The following is a 23,502-nucleotide window of genomic DNA, read 5'->3' on the forward strand; positions in this document are numbered from 1 at the left end:
GCCAATGGGAGATAACATGGCCCCTCCTTTGCCTCCCAGAGTTCCACAGCCATAAAAGGTACCTGACAGAGGTAAATACCAGCATATAGAGGTGGGCAAGGCAGCTCTGCCTGTGGCTAGCCCACAGCCCAGAGCTCAGGACACAAATCCTTACCTTCCAAGCTTTGTTCCTTTTTGGCCTTTCTTGGTGTCCTTTCAGATTACACCCGGGCTCACTCTACTTCCAAGCTAAGAAAACTGCCCCTCTGAAATGCCTCTAGTTCATCTCAGGCCCAAGAGCCCCTTGTCCCTATAAGCACTTACTCTCTGTAAGTGGCCCTTGGTGAACAGGGCTTTGGCTAGACTTAGCATCCTCACAACCAGGACTCTGCTCAAGGAGTCTATCCATTCACTCTATCCAAGGGCTCTGCTCAAAACAACTGGCTCCAAATCCCCAAAACAGCACAACAGATCTGCAAAGGCAACCCTAAAATGACCCTGAAGATGAAAAATTCAAAAGCCCTCTCATTCATCTCTACTCATCTACAGATAATTCAAGCTAAAACACCAGCTTTTCGGAACAGTTAAAGCAGCAAACCTGCTCAAATTTAGATTTAACAATTAATTATTCTGCATACACTCACTGTTTCTTTTCTTTTTACAATTTAACTCTCAACATTTTCCTTGCATTCACTTACACATTTGAATGAGGGTAAAAAAAAAAAAAAAAAGACAAGAAGATAGGCAAATTTTTAGTTTGTCTCAGAAAAGAAAATACTCAATATGCAAAGAACTGCCTCAAATAATCTCTGGCCAGTGGCTTGGTGGTGGCTCGAAAAATGACCTCCAGGGCCTCCATCTACCAGGAAGACTGCCGTTCTCCAGCTGGCCACCAGGAGAAGACTCTGCTCAAGGACTGCTGAGAAGAGCCTGAAGCCGGACACTAGGCGATTTTCATGCATCACTCAGCTTTGCGATTTCCTTCTTCTGCAGGAATCTCATTCAGACGGTGACGCACATACACAAGAGGAAAACGCTAGTGAGTCATGACTATCACACAGGAAAACATAAAGGTTTAAAGCAGGAAAAGAGAAAAAAACCTACTGGGTGAATAAAGGAGTCTGAGGAAAGAGAAAGGATGAAAGAGGAGGATCATGGCTGCCCATCATTCTGTAAAGGTCACTTTATTTTTAGTGGACTTACACCGATGGAAGGAAACTCATCTATGCATATATTTTTCCATTTCACAAGAATAGCTCATCTTGTCTAATCTCCTAGTTTTGCAAAAGAGGAAGCTGCATGACTTCCTCGAGGTCACACAGCTGCCTGGTAGACTCAGAATCAAGTTTTCTGAGTCCCAGTAAAGGCCTCTTAAAGGCTCTTACCAAGTAAAATCAACTTCCTTGCCAACTGTAAATTTCAAGAGAAAAAAGTCTATTTTCTAGAACTCACGAATATTTTTATTACTGCTTTCCAGTTTCACCTTCCATAATAACATCATGTGTTCTTAAGATACAGCTGCTGGGATGGATGGATTGATTGACTGGTTGATTGACTGATTGATTTTGCCCGTAATGAGGGGGACATACTACCAACCATTGAGGAAATATTTGAATAAAACCAATCCCGATTCCACAAACCTTTATTCCAGGAATAAAGGTTAGTAAAATCCTCCCTGGGGGATAACCAGTGTTTCACTGTATTCTCCTTTGTAAGGTTGATGTCAGATGCATGCTGAGGCCTACCAATTGGTCCCATCTACTTATTGGGAACTGGATCCCTCATGCGAGTCCTCCCATATACGATATTATATTGGGCTAATAATACAATTCTCTGAGAATGACCACTTACTCTGACATAACAATCTCTGCTGTTTGAACTGTCATAGTTATTAATCATATGCAAATATGTAATTATAAAATCACAAACCACAAACTTTCAGCTGCTGCCACATAAAACTCAAAGCACTCGAGTCACTCCTGGACTATTACGACAAGCTTCAGGTAGGGGTTCCTACCTTTCAAGATAAAAAACAGTAAATCCTGGGCAGATATATCACTGCTATTTAATGCTGCTCTACTGGAAGACTTCACTAATCAATCCAGGACACGTTATTTTATTGAATCCAAAAAGGACCTCAAAATCTTTTCTGCAGGGAATCACTACAACTCGATCACGGTGGGTTCTCAGAACAAATGGCTGTCGTCTCCCTGTCACTGACTCTTCCTAACAGTCAACACACTCCAACCTCACTAAATGCTGCATTGTAGATGTGTTAGACACCTTTACAGGTGGTAAGGTTTTAGGAGAAACTAGTAAGAACTATACATTGTTGATAACATTATAAATCAACATGCTCCTTTTTTTTTGAAATTTGAAGTAACCTGGTTTAATTGTAGACTTCCAAGTATTGTGATACATAAATCTTACATGCTTCTTATGGAAAGAAAATTATAAAACATAAAAAGATGCACAGACTCAGGAATTTCATTCCTAAGAATGTAGATAAAAGAAGGAAAAAAAGGGAGCACAAAAGTTTACTGAAGTATTTATAAACATTAGAAATGGCCTAAAAATAACTATATATTCAATAAGTTATGCCATAGCAAGTAATCTTTTAAGCTTTCATTTCATGTCTATCAAAATGTCAAAGAGGCAGAATAAGATTTGCCCATAACATATATTATGGAAATGATAATTCCAGCATCTGTCTCTGGTCTAGGGGTCAGAGAGAATCCATGTGGCAAGGATTTTTGCATTTATTTGTTTATTTTTCATTTAGTCATCCATTTATTTGTATAGACTTTAAGCCTTACATAGTACTAAAAAGTCTTAAGTGTCTTACACATTAATATATAATATAGGAGTTAAATTAGAAATTTAAGAGAACTATAGAGGCCAGCCAGATCTTGTGGGTGCAGGAAAACAAAACAAGGAGAGAAACACGCAGAACCATGGAATGGTGAATGGTTTGATCTTCTGACCCCAAAGGTGAGGGAAGCCAAAGCACCGCAGAGTTTGACCCAGTGGAGTAAAGGTCTGGTCAAGGGCACCACACATGGCCACCGGCACCCCACCCCTACCACCTACCACCCCCAGCCTTGCACACAATAGCCTTGTATGGAGACTAACCACAAGCAGATGCCATTCAGGGCAGAGCCATGCACACCTGGTTATGTGTTCCACTTCGGGGAAGATGGGAGAGAATGGAGGAAGTGCGTGCTGCTGCTAAAGAGGGATATCATGAGGGAAAGAGCTGCCGGTTCCTGTATTGGGAGGGCACCGCGCCCAGGGCTTCTTCCCCTAACCGCATGTCAGAGGTCTGGGTCCCAGCCACCCAGCACTTCTCGGTGGCGCCACTCGCCCTCCTTTCCATAGCCCGAAACCTGGTTCCACCCAGAACATAAAACAGAACAGGAGTCAACACAAAGGAGTACCCTCTCGCAGACTCAGAATCCACTCTGCAAAGCTCTGCAGTCAGCACTTAGAGGTGACAAAGAAACCGCACAGAAATGCAGCACAAATTCCACATGAACCCACCATGCCTTTTTTAAAGCTTTGGACAAGGGGGAGCGGACACACACCCCCTTCCACTCCTCTGCAGTGAAATTATAACAAAGCAACTATGGAAAACCCTGATCACATGCACAAAGTCAAAGGCCACTGTTTCTGAGGAACCTGAGGACGTGAGGTCAGACACTGCATATCACTCCCAGAGCTTCCACTGCACTCCTCGGAGACCTCCGATGCATCACCGTGATTCTCTCTTCCCACAGGAGGACTGAAGTACTTTGCTCCTAGATACCATTCAAGGGTGTATTGGAATTATAGATGTAATGGGCCTCTTGGCCCATGAACCCTAAATAGTGTCTTGCTTGTATAAAATAATTCCTATACATCCCTAGCACTTTTTACCAGACTCTTTAGCACTGAAAAGAAAAGGGGTCAAGATTTATAAGTCACAAAAACCATTACCCCCGCCCCCCAAAAAAAGTGCCATAAAAGCAAGAAACATCGTTAAACTCGAGTACGTAATATGCTTGTTTTATTACCACATATTCCATCAGATTTTCTCTGGTAATGGTGAGACCTCTATCCAAGCAAAGTAAATCTCAGCCTTCACACTATGTTCTAAAAAAAAGGTGAGGTAAAAACGCAAGAAAATCCAACTCTAGGCATCTTACCATATTTAGGAAACCATATCACAAAATTATTTGCAGAAAGCATGGTATAAATAAAAAGCTCCTGAGCATTCCCAGAAACAACTCTACAATTCCTTGTCATGGTTATTTTGAAACATGTTAAGGGTACATATAATAACGAATGCGGTAAATCCATTTACAAAGGGGAACTAACTACATTATGACAAAATGGAATTGAATTCAAGCTGGAAAAGGTGGTTTCTGCCCAAAGTCTGAGAGTCACTAGACTTTGTTTTTTCTATCTACCTCATGAGGGGAAAACAGCTTACAGACCTAATTATAAGCATAGAGATGCTATAATGAATGTAAGCATTTAGATTATTGCCCCATGGACATTAGTGAACATAGCTTGGAAATTCCACAGTCTTCTAAATTTATATCAAAAAAATCTAAAGTCCACATACAGAGAATAACGTGCCATGTTTGAGGTGCAAAAATGATCTTCTGACCCCAAAGGTGAGGGAAGCCAAAGCGCTGCAGAGTTTGAGCCCATGGAGACACGGGGGAAATCCAACCAGAGAATACAAAGAAATAAGCAGAAACTAGGAGCATGAAAGCCACAAGAAAGATGATTAGATGGTTCAAAAGGAAAGAGAGACACACATATTCACTTACTTATCTCACTCAGTCCTCACCACATCCTTTGTAAAGAGGAAGACAGATGGCATTGTCCACATTTCCCATATAAGGAAACTGTGGTATAAAAGTTTACATGAATCCTCTGCAGTCCTATAACTAGTAAAAGTATTATCAAAATTCAGACTTCCCTTTCAACCATATCCAGCACTTTGTTCACTGGCCAAATTCTCTCTCTCCATAAAGCATGCATCCCTCCATGCACTCATTCATTTATTCAGTGCTTGTGCAGTCAGCAACATGCAAGGACAAGAGATAAGAAAATAAAGTCCTGATACTGCATTCAGGACACTTACACATTTGACTTAAACTTTACGAAGGAATCAGACAAGAGGTTAAGGTGATGGTGATAAGAGATCATTGTACAGGTAATCACCAATACATCAACTGGATGGCTGATGACTATGTCCCAAAAGTGCATTTATTGGCTAATCATTTGAAATTCAGATATGCATTTTTCCATTGAAATAATGCTACAATAAATAATGATTATTTCCCAAACTTGCACTGAACTACATTCTACAAGGAAGAACCCAATATCCATTTATGACACTGTTTCCATAGGAAACTTACTCTAATTTCAAACTAGGGATCTCAGCCAATGACTCTCAAGCCTTTAGTACAAGTAGAACACCCCAGGAAAGTAAGGAGATCTTTGGGGAACAAACGGTCTTGTGGATTTGAACTTCAGTAATATTGCCAATAGTACAAATCTTTCATAAGAGCAGGAGTGGGAAAAATAGTAATATGAACAATGACAAAAGTTGATATTTACTGAGCACATAAAAAGTTGCAGGTGCACAGCTAGGCACTGTATATGGCAAAGTATCAGCTATTATTCTTCAAGGATTGCTTCTGCTCCATTATATCTCTTCTATTTTTCTGGGACTCCAATGACGCCTGTATAAACCTTTTTCACCTTATCCTATATATCTCTTATATTCTTTTTTCATTTTCTATTTTTTGTCTGAGTTTCAGTTTGGAGAATTTCTTCTGAGCTTTTTAGTTCTTTTTACAGATGTATATAACATGATAATAATCCCATTTATTAATTTCCTAATATCAATTATTGTATTTCTTCTATTGTAAAATTTTCATTGTATAGTTTTCTACTGCTTGCCAAATTCTGACATCATGACTTTTACTTCCTTAAACATATTATACATATTTTGAAGTCCATGTCTGATAATTCCATTATCTAGATCCTCTGTGGGTCTACTTCTATTGTCTATAAAGGTTTTCACTCATAATACCTTGTCTCCTCATATCTTTGGTCACATCTGATTAAGTCTTAGCAGCATCATTTTACAGAAGAAAATCAGAGCAATTTGTCCAAGGACATGGGTGTCAAAGATCTAAGACTCCACCCCAGATCTTCTCTGACTCTTAGATGAGTGTTAAAAAAAAAGAGACATCATCCACTCCAAAGAAACTGATGCTAGTAAGAAAACACTTATAATATCAAAAAATCCTGTCCTTTTTTACTATTGGTAAAATTATCTGCCTCTAGTTATTCCAGATTTGGCAGATCTGGCAGATCCTGAAGTTCAGCAGTACTTCAGTCATGGAGTGCTCTGGCCCCAATGGTGGGGTGGCTTCTTGATCCTGCAGATGGCAAAGGAATGTCCTAGGAGCCAATGTCACTGACATATTGGGAGTGAGAAAAGATGAGTGCCAGAGGCTCTATCCTTCTCCTCACCCCAGCTCTTGAAGAAATCCTCGTGGTCACCATCTCTCCTCCTGCCTTATTTCTCAGATAATTTGAAAAAGAAAAAGAAGAAGGGAGACAGTTCTTAAATGGAGAAGAAGAGGAAGTTCCATGACTCTTTCACTTCCGTTAGTCTTATAACAGCCCCTATTGCTTCTCTGCATTTCAGAGAGCAATTTGTCCCGCTATGTAAACTCTGCGCAGCTAGGCAGAAATTTCAGTTTATCTAATGAGTCCTAGAAGGTGTGACCTTAACTTTTTAAAAAAAAAAATTTAAGTTTTTTTTAATTTAAATCACACTTCCTGCCAAGAGAACCAACTCTACTTTTGCCGCCTTTCTTTCCTCACAAGGAACACGTGTGTGGGTTCTTGGTTGGGTAAGATAGATCACTAGACAAATGTTATAGGCTCCCCTCATCCTAAAGGGACAATCCACAAATTCATGAAATACCGGGCCCGCAGAGGCACCAAGCACCAAATGTTGGATTTTGTTGTTATATTCTGTAATTGTTTTTACAAAACCCTCAATATTCACTGTTCCTGAGTTGCAGATCTAACAAATAAGGATAAATAATTATTATAATTGCAGTTCCCAATGATACCCTGTGTGTGGCCTGGACGTAACAACTTGCTCCTGAAAAACAGAATATGGAAAAAGTGAAAAATGTCCCTCCCAAGGTTAAGTTATAAAATGCTGTGACTTCCTCTGTTTTTCACACTCTCGCTTAGCCCCTCTCACTTGCTTGCTCTAATGAAGCAAGCCACCATGCATGGGGGACCACAAGGCAAGGAACTGAGAGAAGTTCCAGCCAATAGCCAGCAAGGCCTCAGTGCACACCTACAACAGGCTCCCAGCAACTGCATCCTGCCAGCAACCAAGGAGCTTGGAAGCAGACCCTGCTCTGGTTCCATCGAAAGGTCACTGCAGCAACAGCTGACACCTGATTGCAGCCTTGTGAGAGACTCTAAGCCAGAGGACCCATGAGGCTGTGCCCAGATTTTTGATCTACAAAATTACGAGATAATAAGTGCTTGTTATTTTAAACGTTATTTTTTAAAATTCAGGCATAATTGGCATTTAATATTATATTACTTTCAGGTATAAGACAATGATTTAAGCCATTAAATCTGGGGGCAACTTGTTACATAGCAATGGATAAAGTATTACAGATGTAGCAGATAATATTTATTAAGCACTGACTCTGAACCAATTTTACTTAATCTCTGCAGCTCCCCTAATGATGCAGGGTTATCCCCATTTTGCAGAGTAGAAAATTAAGCATGAGGGCAGGTCAGTAGTGTGAGAGGTTGGCCCTCAGTGAGGGCAAAGTTGTATAGGACTTACGAGGCTCTGCCTGAGAACAGCGGTTCTGAATATTCCTACAGAAGTCCACACTTGGGGTCATGAGAAAAAAAAGGTACTACATTGCTTTAACTGAAAAACCTATTTGGAGGATTTAAGCAGTGAAGATAAACCTAAAGTCAGCAAGTGAAGCTGTCATGGATAAAGAGCTACAATAATTCAGTCTTAGGGTAAACCTCTAGGGAAAATATTACAGCACCCAAGATCAGAAAATGGAGAAATGGAGATTTCAGAATCTGCTGTTACGATCTCGTCATAGACGTTTCAGAGTTTCTTTGAGTAACCATTCGCACAGCTACCTGTGAAGTATTTCACCATTTCATTAAGTGCCTTTTCATCTAATTAGAAACATTCTCCTTCATCTAGTATCATTTCCTCACATCGTGAGTCAACAGGGCATCCAATCCCAGTGGGTGGGCTGTTTTGATTCCTCCTATCCCACCTCTTCCCTCCACACACCAAGCATGGGCCTTACAAACCATGACACAACATTTCAGGAAAAATGTGGCAATGTTCTCCCATCCAGGGGCTGGGCCGCAGCCGGGATGGTTGGTGGCTGGACCTGGAAGATGGAGGGAAAAAAGAAGCATGGAGGACACATCCCAGAGCCTTTTCTCATCTCTTGGCTTTCGATAATCCTATTAACCCACCTCAGAAGACTGTTCTAAAGAATAACTCATTAAATTGACCCTAAATCTCAGTGAAGAAAATGTGTAATAGTGAAGTCTTAGACAAAAGACAAAGCAAACAGCCTGCCCTCACACCTGCTACGAATGTGTTTATCAAGACCACCTTGGACTGATGCGCCCCTTCTCACTGTGCTTTCCCCCTCCAGTCAGGGGGATTCTAAGCAAACACAATTCTGAAAACTGATGCATCAACATATCAGAGCTACAGCACCCAAAGATCATTCAGGGTGTTTGCTGTTATTTCTATACTGCCATATCCGATGGCATTGCTGTTATTTCTATACTACCATAAACAGTGTGAACAAAAAGAGGACTGTGTAGCAAGTCTGACAAGGTCAGGGGGCTACCCGACAAGCCAGACAAGCTCAGTGACCAAAAGTAACTACACAGGATGTTCTCATCATAAATTCCTAACTGGACAGGTCCTAGTGGGTAGTCCCGCTCCAGGCTACAGCTTCCTTAGTAAAAGGTTAATCTTTGCCTTAAGTGAGCCCTGTCCATTGTTCTGCATGTTACATAAATACCTTTGAAATGCCAGAGTAATCCTTTTTTCCAGATCCCTCAGACATGAAAACTCCTCATTGTTATCTTGTTGCCCATATGCCATCTCTATTAACTATAAATGTTAAATGTTAATTATTCTGCACTACCTATGTAAAAGAAATATGTATCTCTCCATTTTACTTTTTATCCACTCCCAGAGACCTCCCCGTTTGTTTTCTCCCACCTCTTGAATCTACCACCAATGGATTTCATGTAACTTCCTTACATTTTCTCCTTTGATACCAAGTATATATAATGAACTGCAAAACTGCCATTCTCTGGAGCATTTTTTCTTTTTCTTCCTTTTTTTTTTTAAAGCATTTTCTAAATCCATTGAGATCTTGCTTCTGGGCATGTCCTCAGTTTGGCTCAAATAAACTCTAATAAACTCTTAAAAAAAATTTTCTATAGGTTTGAATGTTCTTGCATCAACAACAGGCAAAAGTCCTTTCCATTCAAGTGACAGGCACAACTATGGACTGAAAGAGCTCTGGAATTAGGACGAGGAGACATCTCCCTCCAACCTCTCCTTGTCTCCACCAGCCACTCGCCCTCACGCAAGCACACTGCTTTTTAGCCCCATCTCTAGAATGAAGGTCAGAAATAGATCACAGACATCAGGCACCCAATATCCCCCCCCCTAATTATATGTAAAGCTTGTGGGTAGGCAAGTTTTTCTGGTGAGATAGTCCCTCATCAGATTCTCAGTGTCACCTATGACCTAAATATTTTTAAGATCCACTGAAAACACAAACACCCTCTAAGTACCTTCTATTTTAAGAAGCTGAGCATCCATATTTCATGCTTCCTTCCCAATCTCTGAATGTCTGTGAACATTGGGTCCACCTCCTGGAAAAGACAAAGCTACTACTGTTTATCCATCTCAAATCCACACACTGCTTCATCTCTAAGACTGCCAATTCTGCTTAATCTTCTACTGTCCTTCTTCCTATTTCCATCCACTAGGGTGATCTGGCGAATCTGAAGACATTATAAGTTACTCTGTCTTGAGGTCCCGTCCTTCGTGCTGCACTTTCAGAGCAGAGGTCCCAGCAGCAGTGTTCATCCAGTCATCCTCACAGGGAGGCAGGCAGGGGATGAATGAACCATCAACATACACACATGTGCATGCATGCACACATGCACAGCTTAGAACCTGGACTCAGGAAGGCCAGACCACTTATCACTTGTATGACATCAAGAAGGGAAGAAAATAGCTATTACTGGTAAGTCCCGGCAAACTCATACGTCCCTACCCCCACAGAACTCTTAGTCCAGTGAAGAACGGACAAGTTAATTGGAATTATTGTATGCCATGATGACTGCTATGATGGGAAAACAAAAGGACATCTGATCCACATTTGAGAGATCAAGGAAGGCTTCATGGAGGCAGGGGCATTAAATCTGAAACCAAAAGGACAAATTAGCCAGGTAAGGAGGGGAGCAGGGTTAGAGACTGGAAGAAGAAAATAGTAGGGAAGAGATTTCCAGCAATGCGATAAGCAGAGGCCGGGGGAGAAAAAGGTGAAAAAAGGCAAAGATGCCTCCCAATGAACATGTGGATGAACAGGCCAGGAGCTGGCAGATGCCCCTTCTGCCTCTGCCTCTGCCTTGCCCTGCCCTGCTGATCCTGCTCTAAGGGATTGACCTTAAAGAGGCTCTCTAACCAAGAGACTCTATCTCGCCACTTCTGCCATTCCTGCACATGTTACTGCACATGTCCCTGCAGGGGATCTGAAGCACGTGTATGCATGTACACAGGTGTCACACATACACACATTCACACACACATATATACATGCACACACATGCACACTCACATACATGCACGCAGGTACACACACAGACACACTCATACACCCTGCAAAGATACCACTAGACTGGCCTGCTAAGCACTGTCCTGGATTATCCTATTGTCAACCAGGCCAAAGCAGGGACAACATTTCTCAGGAGCCCTTTCTCCATAGGGTTCTAGGTTAGAATTGGCCAAAAGAGGAATCTGTAGAAGTCAAGAACAGCCATTACTCTGTCTAACCACTATGTTGTACAACTGAAACTAATACAAAATAACATTGAATGTCGACTCTAATTAAAAAATATAAATTAAAAAAGTTCATTCACTAATTAAAAAAAGAAAAAAAGAATGCTATTACTCTAAGGGTCTTCAGTACACAGGTAGAACGAGGCTTCCGGCAAAGCCCACTCACATGTCCATCTCTTCTCCCGACAGTGGCTCCAGGCCTACGTCCAGATGTCGGTGAGAGGCAACAGCTATGCAGAAGCAGTGGCAGCCCACATACATCAGCCCCAGCCCCGCTGCAGGCCACTCACTTCTGGCTGTATTGGCTTCCCAGAGTTTCCATGAACCCCCAACTGGATCGCCATGTCGCTGCTTCTCTGGGTAGAGGTGTGTCCTCTGTTCTTCAAGTTCCTTCTAGGCTTTCCTTTCCCCAGCCACCCACACTGGATTCAAGTGGGACAACTGTAATAAATCCCTTTTCCATCACACAGTAGTTCTGCTTCCCTGACTAAACCCTAAATGATGCTGATACACCCACCGGGGAGAAGGAACCTGGAAACAAAATAGCTGGAGCATGAAAATGAATGTGCCATGGGTAGAGAGGTAATTCTGGCAAGACGATGTCAGGACGGTTTAACTATGAGCAAGAGTGCATTAATCAATCAGAAGAGGCCCTAGAACACCCACTGACAAGGCCAAGGGCGTGGTTAGTCACTCCTTAGGGAGTCTGGACTTTGTCCTGAGGGCAGTGGCAACGAATGAAATCCACCCAGTTATGGAACTTTAAGAGAACTAGAGGAATATCAAAACAGGAAACGGAGCCCAATTAGGAAGCTACTCTTTCAGCTGCATGTTTATTGAGCATCGACTATGTACCAAGCATTCTCATAGATGATGGTGGCCAGAGTCTATCATGTCGATGCTAAGACTATAACAAGAGCTCAGCTTACACTCTATGCCCAATTTCGTAGGGCAGACAAAAGGAACAGTTCATACATCCTAACTATAACAAACTTGAAAAGTTAGTATCCTCAGATCACTCACTAATATGCATGAATGGCTTTGTAGACGGCCAAGCTGAGATCCTGTGTAATGTAGTTAATTAACTGCTGTGATCCCTTAATTAAAACACTAGGTTATAACTATGTGATTTAATCAAATAAGATACACACACACACACACACACACACACACACACACACACACACACACTTGTGGACCATACAGAGAAGAGCAAGCAGTCAGTACAGCTTCATGTTACTTATAAGCCAGGAATATTACAGCCTGCTCACAACTTATCTACCTTTCTAACTCCATCACTGTTCCAGTTAAATAATAATAGTTTTTGACCCATGCTATATTAGGAATTGTCTTATACTTATGAAGGTCAACTATATCGAGGCCAATGCTTGATATCACACTAGTGTCAAGAAAGGGATTTGCAAGAAAGGGAGGGAGTCTGTCAGAGGAAGGGGGGTTGGGCCAGAGAGTGTGAGAAAAACCACCCCATAACTATCGTGCTGGCCTGACTTTCCCATGGTTTAGAGTTCCTATGGTCTTCCAGCAGTTCTCCAAGTATTGAAGAGACTTTACAAATACAAATAAGTCATCAATGAATCTCCAACTCAAGGAAAATTACTACAACCCTCTCTTTCAATCTTTGCTCTCCAGAAATAAATGCTAAAATACTACACTTAATTTAAAAAATTTGACCAGGAAACAAAGCTTCCTACAACGCAGCAACCTGAAGACTCCACCCCACATTCCAGCCTCTGAGCAGAGGTCAGCAGAAGCCCTCACTCACCCCCATCGCCCACCCTCCAGGGTCAAAGATGAGGTACCCTTGTTCTTTCATCATTTAAAGCAGACAAAGAGGCTGTGCCTGCTAGGGATGCAAATGAAGACAGACTCAGTTGTGGACAATTTTCCCTGAATCAGTGTACTCTTCACGTAAGCAGTAAAGCCATGGAAATACGCTTTCTAATTCCTAAACAGTGTCCTAAACTGCTCCCCAGCAAAAGACCAGTTGAAGGTCAAAGAGGAAAGCAAGTGACTGCAGATCTGCTCTTCACTGCTACATTGAATATTAAATTGTAAGGCCAACCTCATGTCATTAATACTAAAGTACAAACCTGGTCTAAAAAAATACCTGCTACTCCTCCAGCATGGAAAACCAACCTGAAACCTTGCCAGCCAGTAAGAAGTTCCTGCTGACAGAGGTTAAGCTCAAGGGCACCGAAGTGAACCTGGCCTAAAAAAAAATAAGTGCATGTGGACAGTTCAGTGGAAATTGCAACAAAAATGGTGACTAAGGGAAAATTAAAGAGAAGGCAGTTAAAGGCTTGAAGGAAAAATGGAGCTTCCTACCTTCCAAATCATGATAATCAATGAGCTACTAATAACGCTAATCATGTAATTCCTAATGATGGTGATGGTGACAGTTAACATTTTGTTAAGCTAGATTCTGTGTTAACTTGCATGATCTCATTTAATCTTCATCCCAATTCTACGAGAGATGTATAATTATTACCTTTCACAGTTGGGAAAACAGGCTCAAGGAGGTTCAGCAACAGAATCTGGTACAGGCTTTAAAAGCCCAAGTTCTTGCTCTTCATTCTATACCCTACTGCCTCTTGCCCAAATACCATCTGGGCTCCCAATCCTGTGACAAGTCCCAGAGGTACAAATAGTTATGATGATGCATTTATCTTCCACTCACTAAACATATCCTGCATGCCTACGCCATCCCAGGTACTGTGTTAGGCACTGGAGATTCAACAGAGTATCTCTTAACCTATAAGTGCATAAGATATACACAGAGGAACAAGATAAGGAGCCAGACCTCGAGGCCTTAGCAGACCCGAAAAGTGGACTTTTGTCTTAAATTCATGACAGAAGCCAGCAGCCGTGCACCACACCCAGGGACGCTCTCCCTTCTACCTGGAGTGTAATTGCTCAAGCCTAGGGATAATCCTTGGCACCTCACAATTTCCCTTATGCATGATGTGCTAGAACATGCCCTTCATCAAAAGTTTATGAGAAACTAAAACAATGGCCTTTCTTTACCTTAACCTACATTCCAAAGGCTTCACAGCTTACAGAGCACACACTCATTCAATATTGTACTTGCTCTTCACAGTGACTCTGAGGCACTGTTATTCCCACTTTATACATGGAAAACTTGAGACCCAATGCAACTCACAGTCACACTGCTCACAGAAATGGGGTAGGGCCGTGCCAGACCGCCATCTCCTAGTCCTTTCTTTCCCCATCACTGAAGTGTCTTCACTCTACATCTTGATTCCTAAAAAGTCAAAAAAACCTTCTAGAATTTCAGCATGAGGGACCAGGAGGGGCCTTGAAATGCTAGGAAGGAAAAAGTCCAAAACTAAAAAATCTCAAAATGAAAAATACAGGCAATTTGTAATTTGTAAACGAGTAACTTTTGTTAACTTTGATATTAAAAATAATTATATGCAAATAAGTATAGACAACTTGATAAAAATCTCACAGCATTGGTCACCTTCCTCCTCAAAATTATTTAAGGATATAAGTATGTGTTTGAACTTCTTACACTGACACCATTAAATTCCACTTATGGAGACTTCGAGATCTGTGGATATAAATTTCTTTAAGAAGTTTATTTTAGGGTCAGGAAAGAAAATGTATAGTTTATGCTTCTCACGATAGAAACCGTCCCTTGTATGAATCACTAAATAGTCCTAGCGATATTGTGGACAAACATCTTATATGTAGTATAAACATTCCATAATGTAATGGTCTCCAAACTGCTTTGATTGCACATCCCTGACCGCAAAAAAATGTTTGCACGCATTCTCTAATATGTGCGTATTTATTTACAAGTTGTATGCATATACTACTGTACTGATATTATACAGCATATAAAATATACACAGAAATAGAAATTTTAAAAGAATGATATGTCAGTTGGGATCTTCTCAACATTGTGCCACCAAAGTACAGAAATCACTGGATGCTAAAGCTAGTAGAGGCTGCAACTGTCCTCCCTATCTACAGATTTTACTTCTCCGTTCTTCAAAAAGCCTCACCAGTGTCACAGATAGACATAATAACCACAACCAAGAACTGAGAGAAAGGACTCTCACTGTGTCCTTTCACACAGAGGCTGAGAAACACGCAGAAACGAAGCTCCCTGAAACTAGAACTGTGACATGTGAAGCAATGTGGGAGGCAGCCATCTTGTAACCCCCAGCCCGGGAGGGAGGCGGGCAGGAAGCAGCTGTGCCGAGAGAATGAAGTCGAGCAGCCCGAAGACAGTACTCCCAGGACTGCCGCTAAACGTAGTACACTCTCGTCTTCCTGAGGCCCAGCTGCATTCCCGCTTTAGGGCTCCATGGGACACTGATTTTTTTTTTTAATTGGGCCTTGGGCCATGTTGGAACTTTCTGATGTCCACTGCAGCTTGACCCCCCAGGAGGAAGCATCCCTAAGGATCTTATAGATGAGCCCTGGGCATATTATACTTTGCCATACTCCTCTCCACTGGGCCTCTTCACTTTGCCATTACACACACTATTATTTTACAGGCACTAGCTCAAGCTGGTTTCTACAACAAGTAGTCAGTCCATTTGCCTCTGGCCACAGCATCAGGAGCACTCACTCAGCCACATTTTACACTTGAGCATATTTCATCTGCATCATGGGCCATGGTCATGCATTGCTATGCATGCACTCAGAATCTGAGTTACAAAAAGCTATATGCATCCTCCAATTTGTCAGAGAATGTTCATTTCTATATTCTAGCTTTACAAAAATACAAGTGATTGACTTTATTTAAAAAAAAAAAAAATGAAGGAAAAATAAATGTGCTATGAAAGATAATTACTTGCTCCAGGAGCAAAGTCATCATTCTGGTTTGGACCCTTTTATCTGTTGATATTTTGATTCTGGAGAGCAACAACATGCTGCCCTGGCCTCCCCCAGCGAATTCTCTCACAAGCAGGCAGGAAGACTGCAGTTAGATTGAGGCAACCAGCCAAAAGGTTTACAGCTAATAATTTGGTCAGATGAACCAAAGGAAGTATGTTTCTTCACTCAGTAGTTTGGACAACTTCACGGGTCAAGAAAGAGACTGTAGATCTTCTCTGAACTCAGAGCACAAACTTCTGCTTTACCATGATCTGACCACACAATCTTAGCAGCTAATTTCACACAATCTTAAAGCTAATTTATGAGTTTCCTACCCATAAATCTGGTGTCTTACCCAAACTGACACAAAATACTTTCCCAAGTGTCTGATGCATATGAAAACATGCTGGTAAACCTGCCTACACAGTCAGCTGTTTTGTGTGCCTGTTCCACTCCCCAGAAAAGGATTAGGATATTTAAGAAAGAGTTCTCAGAGTCCTAGCATGCCAAGCCTACATTTTTACCACAAGACAGGATCCTCTTCTGTTAAATGGATCTAAATGGCAAACTGTATCTGTGGTAGCCAGGAACACAGGGTCAGCCAGGACACACAGACGGCAGTAGCATCTTGCCATTCTGCTGACTGAAGGAAAAAATTTTGGAGCTTAAGTTTTCTATTACATTTAATCTTGATTCTAGACCCAAACCAGCTAGCTGTTTATGCTCCCTCAAAACAGTAGCAATAAGCCTGGCTGACATCATCACACTTAATTCCTTCTCTACAAAAGCCAAAACACACAACCCCAGTATACAACTGTTCTTGCTCACACACATCTCTAAAACATCTCCTCCTCTGATAAGATGTCACAGATTCACAAAGAATCCCAACTCCCTATCCTCTTGTCTGCTCATGTCATACAGTCTGTAAGCTAGGCGACTAGCTACATTTCAATCTAGAGCTCAGTTTGGGGAGATACAATGACCTAGTGTTAAGAAAAGGAAGAAACAGCAAAGGGCCCACTAGCCCAAGGGTCAGGGCCTTCCTTGGGTCAGCCTTTTAATCTGGGACCCAGTTGCTGTGTGGCAGGGGTGAAGTGGGGCCTAGAAAGTCTCAGTGTGTTCCACTGGTGTGGCACCCCAGAGGAACAACCAGGTCTTGCCCCCACTACGGAGAATAATAGACTCTAAAGATTTCTTTTTGTATGCATGCCAAGCTATAAAAATTTTAGATACACTGTTTTCTGGGCTAATAGATCAAGATCTGGTACTCATTCTTAGAACCATTTTGCAAACCTTAATCTCAATTGTTTTTACTCTTCTTAGTTACTCCCTATCTCTTTTAATTGGAGGAGTACAACATAAGAGAACTCCAATAAAACAGAGACCCCCCCAAGAGGTCACTGCCTGGAGTATGTGACACACAGCATACACATCTTAGGGCCACTGACAAAATGCGAACAGAAAATAGTCAAGGAGTAGAATGTAAATGGTAACCCCCAGTTCTCCCACAAACTAACTGCATAGGGGAACAGAATGTTAAGGTGTTCGGAGGGTGGGTTTGGGGTCAGACACGCGGAATTTAAATTTTCTGGGTCCCTCTGTGTTTCAGTTCCCTCATCTGTGAAACAGGAGTAAATAGTAGGGCCTATTACTATTACTATTGCAGTGAAGATTAAATGAGATAATACGTCCACAGCATTTAGTACAGTGCTGGCTCACTGCAAATGTCCAATAAATGCTATTAATCATCATGATGATTATGTGGCCATCTTAAAGAATAAAGTACATCTATATGTGCCAATACGTATGGGAAAAGCTCCAAAATATATTGATTGAAAAAGTTTCATGCAAATCTGTAATGACTCATTTCCTTAAAACATTTCCTTAAAAAAAAAATAAAATCACAAGAACTGATTGACTTTATTCATAGTGATTGTCCAAAGTAGAGAAGCCTTCCCTCTTTTTTCTGTCTTTCTGTATCATTTGAATTTTGTAATCCTACACAAGGTATTTCTTGTATTTATTTTTTTTAATGAACAAATGTGATCTAGTTGGAGAGATAAGAGTAAAACTTTCATATTCTTCTTTAAGATTCTCTATATAAATGTAACATTTTACAATAATATTTCCCCCCACATTCGTCCCACCTTCACATGATGAAAATATTAAATGACTATCACCTAAATTATAGATTCTTGCCTCTGTGAAGTAGGCCACGAGTAATTTGTATTAGTCAGAGATAACGTATAAAGCCAATGAGATGGAATTACAGGAAACTCACTGCAAATTGCAGATAATTCTGGGAACTCCCAGAGTGTGATTCCTGTGTGGATGCCACCAGCCATAGGTGTTATACGGACTGAGAGTTTGGGGTAGCAAAACACTAAACTGCTGATCTAACCCTCTTCCTCCTGGAAAATAATTACTCACATTCATATATCAAATATATAAGCTGTCTATACACATTTGTTTTTGTTGAAGTAAAATTCACATAACAAAATTAACCATTTTAATGCGAACGGCTCAGTGGTAATTAGTACCTTCACGATGTTGTGCAACCACCACCTCTATTTAGTTCCAAAACATTTTCTTTACCCCAAAAGAACTCCATCCTCATTAAGCAATTACTCCCCATTCTTCCCCTCCCACAGTCCCTGGCAATCACAAATCTACTTTGTCTCTATGAATTTACCTATTCTGGATATTTCATATAAATGGAATTATATAATATGTGACCTTTTGTGATTGGCTTTTTTCACTCAGCATAGTTTTCAAGGTTCATCCACATTGTAGTACACATCAGTATTTCATTCCTTTTTAAGGCTGAATAATATCTCATTGTATGTATATTACACATTTTGTATATCAAGTCATCCAATGATGGACATTTGAGTTGTTTCCACCTTTTGGCTATTGTGAATGGTGCTGCTGTAAACATTTGCGTACAAGTACTTATTTGAGTACCTGTTTTTGATTGTTTATAGTATATAGTATAGTATATATAGTATATAGTATTGCTGGGTTAAATGGTAATTCTACATTTAGCTTTTTGCAGAATGGCCAAACTTGTGTTCCATAGGGGCTGTACCATTTTACATTTCCACTAGCCATTTATGAGGCTATCTCACCACATCCTTATCAACACTTAGTATTTTTCCTTTTTTTTTTTTAACAGCCTAATGAGTGTGAAGGGGTATTTTGTTGTGGTTTAAATTTGCATTTCCCTAATGACTAATGATGTCTAGCATCTTTACATGTGCTTTTGGCCATTTGTGTATCTTCTTTGGGGGAAATGTCTACTCAATTCCTTTGCCAAATTTTTAATTGGATGAAATCCAACTTATGCATTTTTTTCTTTTGTTACTCATTCTTTTGTTGTGATATTTGAGAATCCAATGCCAAATCTAAGATGATGAACAGTTAACCCTCTGTTTTCCATTAGAAGTTTAATAGATTTAGCTCTTACATTAAGGTCACTGATCCATTTTGTGTTAATTTTTGTATTTGGTATGAAGGGTTCAATTTAAACATTTTGACATCCAGTTGTCCCAGCACCATTTGTTGAATAGACTATATTTTCCCATGAATGATCTTGGCACTCTTTCTTGTCAAACATCATTTGGCCACAGATGTATGGGTTTCTTTCTGAAAACTCAATTCTATTCCATTGGTCTACATGTCTTTACCTATGCCATTACCATACTATTTTGACTACTGTAACTTTTTAACAAGTTTTAAATCAGAAGTCTGGGTCTTCTAACTTTGTTCTTTTTCAATAATAATCTTCTTAATAAGCTGCTGAATTCAGTTTGCTACTATCTTGTTTAGGATATTTGCATCAGTATCATAAGGAATCAGTCTATGGCTTTCTTCTCTTGCATCTTTGTCTGACTTTGGTATTAGGGCAATGCTAGCCTCATAATTAGGAATTATCTTTCCTCTTGTATATTTTGGAAGAGTTTGAGAGAGATTAATGTTATTCTTCTTTAAATGTTTGGTAGAATTTACCAATAAAGCCATTTAGTCCTTTTCATAGGAGCACTATGAAGACATGGATACAACCTAAGTGTCCATTAATCTATAAATGACTAAAGAAGTTGTGAGATATATAGTGGAATATTATTCAACCACAATAAAAAAAGGAGGAAATCCTGCCCTCTGCGACAACATTGGTGACCTCGAGGGCATTATGCTAAGTGAAATAAGTCAAACATAGAAAGATAAATATGATATAATCTCACTTATATATGGAATCTAAAAAACAAAGCAAAACTCTTAGAAAAAGAGATCAGATTGTGATTACGAGAGGTGGGCGGAGGAGGAGGGAGAACTGCAGGAAGGATGTCAAAAAGTACAAACTTCCAGCGATAAGACAAGTACTGGGGGTTTAATGTAGAACATGATGACAATAGTTCACACTGCTGTCTGGTACATATGAAAGCTGTTAAGGAAGTAAATCCTAAGAGTTCTCATCAAAGGGAAAAAATCTTTTTTTCTTTTTTTGCTTGTTCTTTCTATTTTATCTATATGAGATGATGAATGCTAACTAAACTTATTGCAGTAATTATTTCACAACATTTGTAAGTGAAACCATTATGCTGTACACCTTAAATTTATATAGTGATATATGTCAATTATATCTCAGTAAAACTGGGCGGGGGTGGGGGGGTGGCAGGAACATCTGGTCTTGAACTTTTCTTCTTAGGGAAGTTTTTGATAACTGATAAATCTCTTGACTTGTTATAGGTCTATTCAGATTTTCTATTTCTTCTTGAGACAGTTTTGGTAGTTTGTGTAGTTCTGGAATCTGTCCATTTAATCTATCTAATTTTTTGGCATAAAATTGCTCATAGCATTCTATCGTAATCCATTTCATTTCTGTAAGGTCAGTAGTAATGTCTCTACTTTCATTTTTTATTTTACTTATTTGCACCTTCTCTCATTTTTCTTCATCATCTAGCTAAAGTTTCTCAAGTTTGTTGATCTTCAAAGCACCAGCTTTTGGTTTGTCAATGTAAGAAACGTCCAAACCTGTAGAGAATTTTTATAATAGTTTATTTGAGCCAAACCGATGACATATGCAGGGAGCAAGATCTCAGATGCTCTGGAGAATAAGCTCTACAACTTCTTTTATGCATTTGAGATTAAGGAGAAAACATAAGGAAGATTACATGAAGGTGGGAGAAAGCACAGTGGGAATTAAATTACAGGATAGTTAGCAAAATTATGGGCTTTCTTAAGGGTGGTTATGCTTTACAGTGGTATTCTGACATCTCTAAGGTGTGTTAACCTAAATGCACAAGAACAATGGACGAGTCTTGCTTAAAAACCTCTCACTAAAGAAGTTACATGCCTGGAGCATGACTATCCACCATGACCTGTCCATTTAGGAATTTATGATCAGATCACCCTATGAGGTTACTTTCACTGAATCCCGTTTTTTATCCACAGGTTTCATTTTTTTATTCTATTGTCTGCTATTCTCTATATCAGTGGTCCAGACCAGTGCTCCTATGAGAAGCTAATGCCTGATGATCTGAGGTGGAGCTGAGGCTGTGATGCTAGCGCTGGGGAACTGCTGGAAATACAGATGAAGCTTAGCTCACTCACCTGCCTCTCACCTCCTGCTGTGAGACCCAGTTCCTAGCAGGTTACAGACCAGTACCTGTCCGCAGCCCAGGGATTGGGGACCCCTGCTCTACATCATTAATGTTAAGTTATTAAATCTTTTTAACTGTAAGCATTTACACTACATATTTCCATCTCAGCACTGCTTTTGCAGCATCCCATAAGTTTTGGTATGTTGTGTTTTTATTTTCATTCATCTCAAATTATTTCCTAAATTCCATTGCAACTTCCTCTTTGGTTGCTTGAGTCTACATTCATTTTTACAGTATTAAGAGAAAAACTAATGTCTTGAACCCCTTAGGATTAATTAGTTCTTCCACCTTTTAAATCCAGGTTCCTCTTACTAAGATCCATTCTTGTCACTAGTTAACCAGGAAGCAGCACGGCACCTTTTTTATTTTTAATAGGGAATATAAAATATTGTTAAATAATCATTATCAGTCAACTATGGTGTTATTTTAAACATTAAATAAAGAATAAACTCAAATATAAAAGCTAAAAAATAGTTATCAAAGGAAAAATCATGATTCTCATATAGATATAAAAATAAACAGGTAAAGATTTTACTGACCTCATTATTAATAAAGAAATCAGTAAGGTGTTACAACAGTTCAAAGGAGAAGTCGGAGAAGCACAAAATTTATATAATTAAAGGAATGATCTAATTAAAGCTTGAAATGAATTTACAAATGAACGACAAACTGGCTTTTTGCAAATGAAGGTGAGGAGTGTTAAAAAATTTAACTTCCACTGCTGAAAGTCTTTTTAAAAGAAAGGGGTTATTGGGTCATTGCTAGCAAGAAAAAAAGTAAAAGGTCAGCTCCTGGGACGTGAAGTCTAAACCACCAGCAATAGAGTCAGGTAGGAAAGGCAACATGTCTGCCATCCTGGGGCTGACAGGCTTCTTTTAATAATAAAGTAGGGGAGAAGAAAGATGTAAGTGGTTTTGAAAGAATTTGCATTGGCTATAAGGGGGCAAGAGAATTGAAAGTTAAATCGAGCTATATTCAGAGACTGCAACGTGCTGACCAGCCCTACAGCCAGATCACAAGGAAACCTGCAGAACAAAGGAAGATTTCTACTGGGATTGCTAACATACCATTTACCCACACCTGTGAAAAGGAAACAGTCTTTAAGTTGTGCCCTACACAAAATAAACACAATCATTCATTCCCTATGGCTAAAACCTTGGGGAACCTATGAATCAAAGTTTGAGAATTGCCAGCAGGCCTTTCACGCTACATATTTTTAACTTTCACATACCATCAAAGGAAAATGGGTAATCAAAGTCTTTAAACTGCAATTCACAGAAACTAAGAATGATATATAAACTGAATTCCCCAAACACTCAGGGTCTGCCTCTTTGTCTCTGTCCTTCTCATTATTTGTCTCTCTCTGTCTCTGTCCTTCTGAATCTCTCTCACCCTCTGCCTCTGAGAGAAGACCATGCTCTCTCTGTGAAGTGTTATCCCTTCTCTAGAAAATTTTCTTTTTGACTCTAACTCAGGCGTGCGCTTGAATTCTTTCCTGCACTCAATCAAGAGCTCTCTCGGGGGCATTTGCCCTATCCTGCATCAGTTATACACAAAGGGAGTGAGAGAAGGTGAAGCAGGACTACCTTGGGAATAGGCACAGAGTTCATAAGGAAGAAGTGTCTGCTCCTTTGGGTTGGTTGTGGGAAACAGTCCAGAAAGTTCATATGTAAACAAGAATCGGAGGCTCCTGGGGTTCGATGTTGCCTGGCTATTCTCCCTGTTAGATGATCAGGAAATAGCCAGCTGGAAGTTAATTCAAAGTTCCAACATACACTCAGGAACGTGAGCAGTCTTGTTAGCTGGCTCATC

General features: G+C 40.2%; 1 protein-coding gene across 2 annotated transcripts in view; it reads right to left on the reverse strand.

Annotated features, from left to right (window-relative positions):
* The window catches only part of RAB31 (RAB31, member RAS oncogene family), a 126,776-nt gene that overhangs the window by 73,797 nt on the left and 29,477 nt on the right, over positions 1-23,502 (reverse strand). The window contains exon 1 of one of the 2 annotated variants that reach the window (XM_023534175.1): positions 8,368-8,386. The exons of the other annotated variant lie outside the window; for it this stretch is intronic. Within the exon in view, the coding sequence (XP_023389943.1) occupies positions 8,368-8,370 (3 nt within the window). The 5' untranslated portion in view covers positions 8,371-8,386. Of the gene's footprint in view, positions 1-8,367; positions 8,387-23,502 lie in introns of those variants that run through there. 2 annotated transcript variants of the gene reach the window in all.

The sequence above is a fragment of the Pteropus vampyrus genome, unplaced genomic scaffold (assembly GCF_000151845.1).
Source record: "Pteropus vampyrus isolate Shadow unplaced genomic scaffold, Pvam_2.0 Scaffold122, whole genome shotgun sequence".
NCBI classification, from domain to species: domain Eukaryota; kingdom Metazoa; phylum Chordata; class Mammalia; order Chiroptera; family Pteropodidae; genus Pteropus; species Pteropus vampyrus.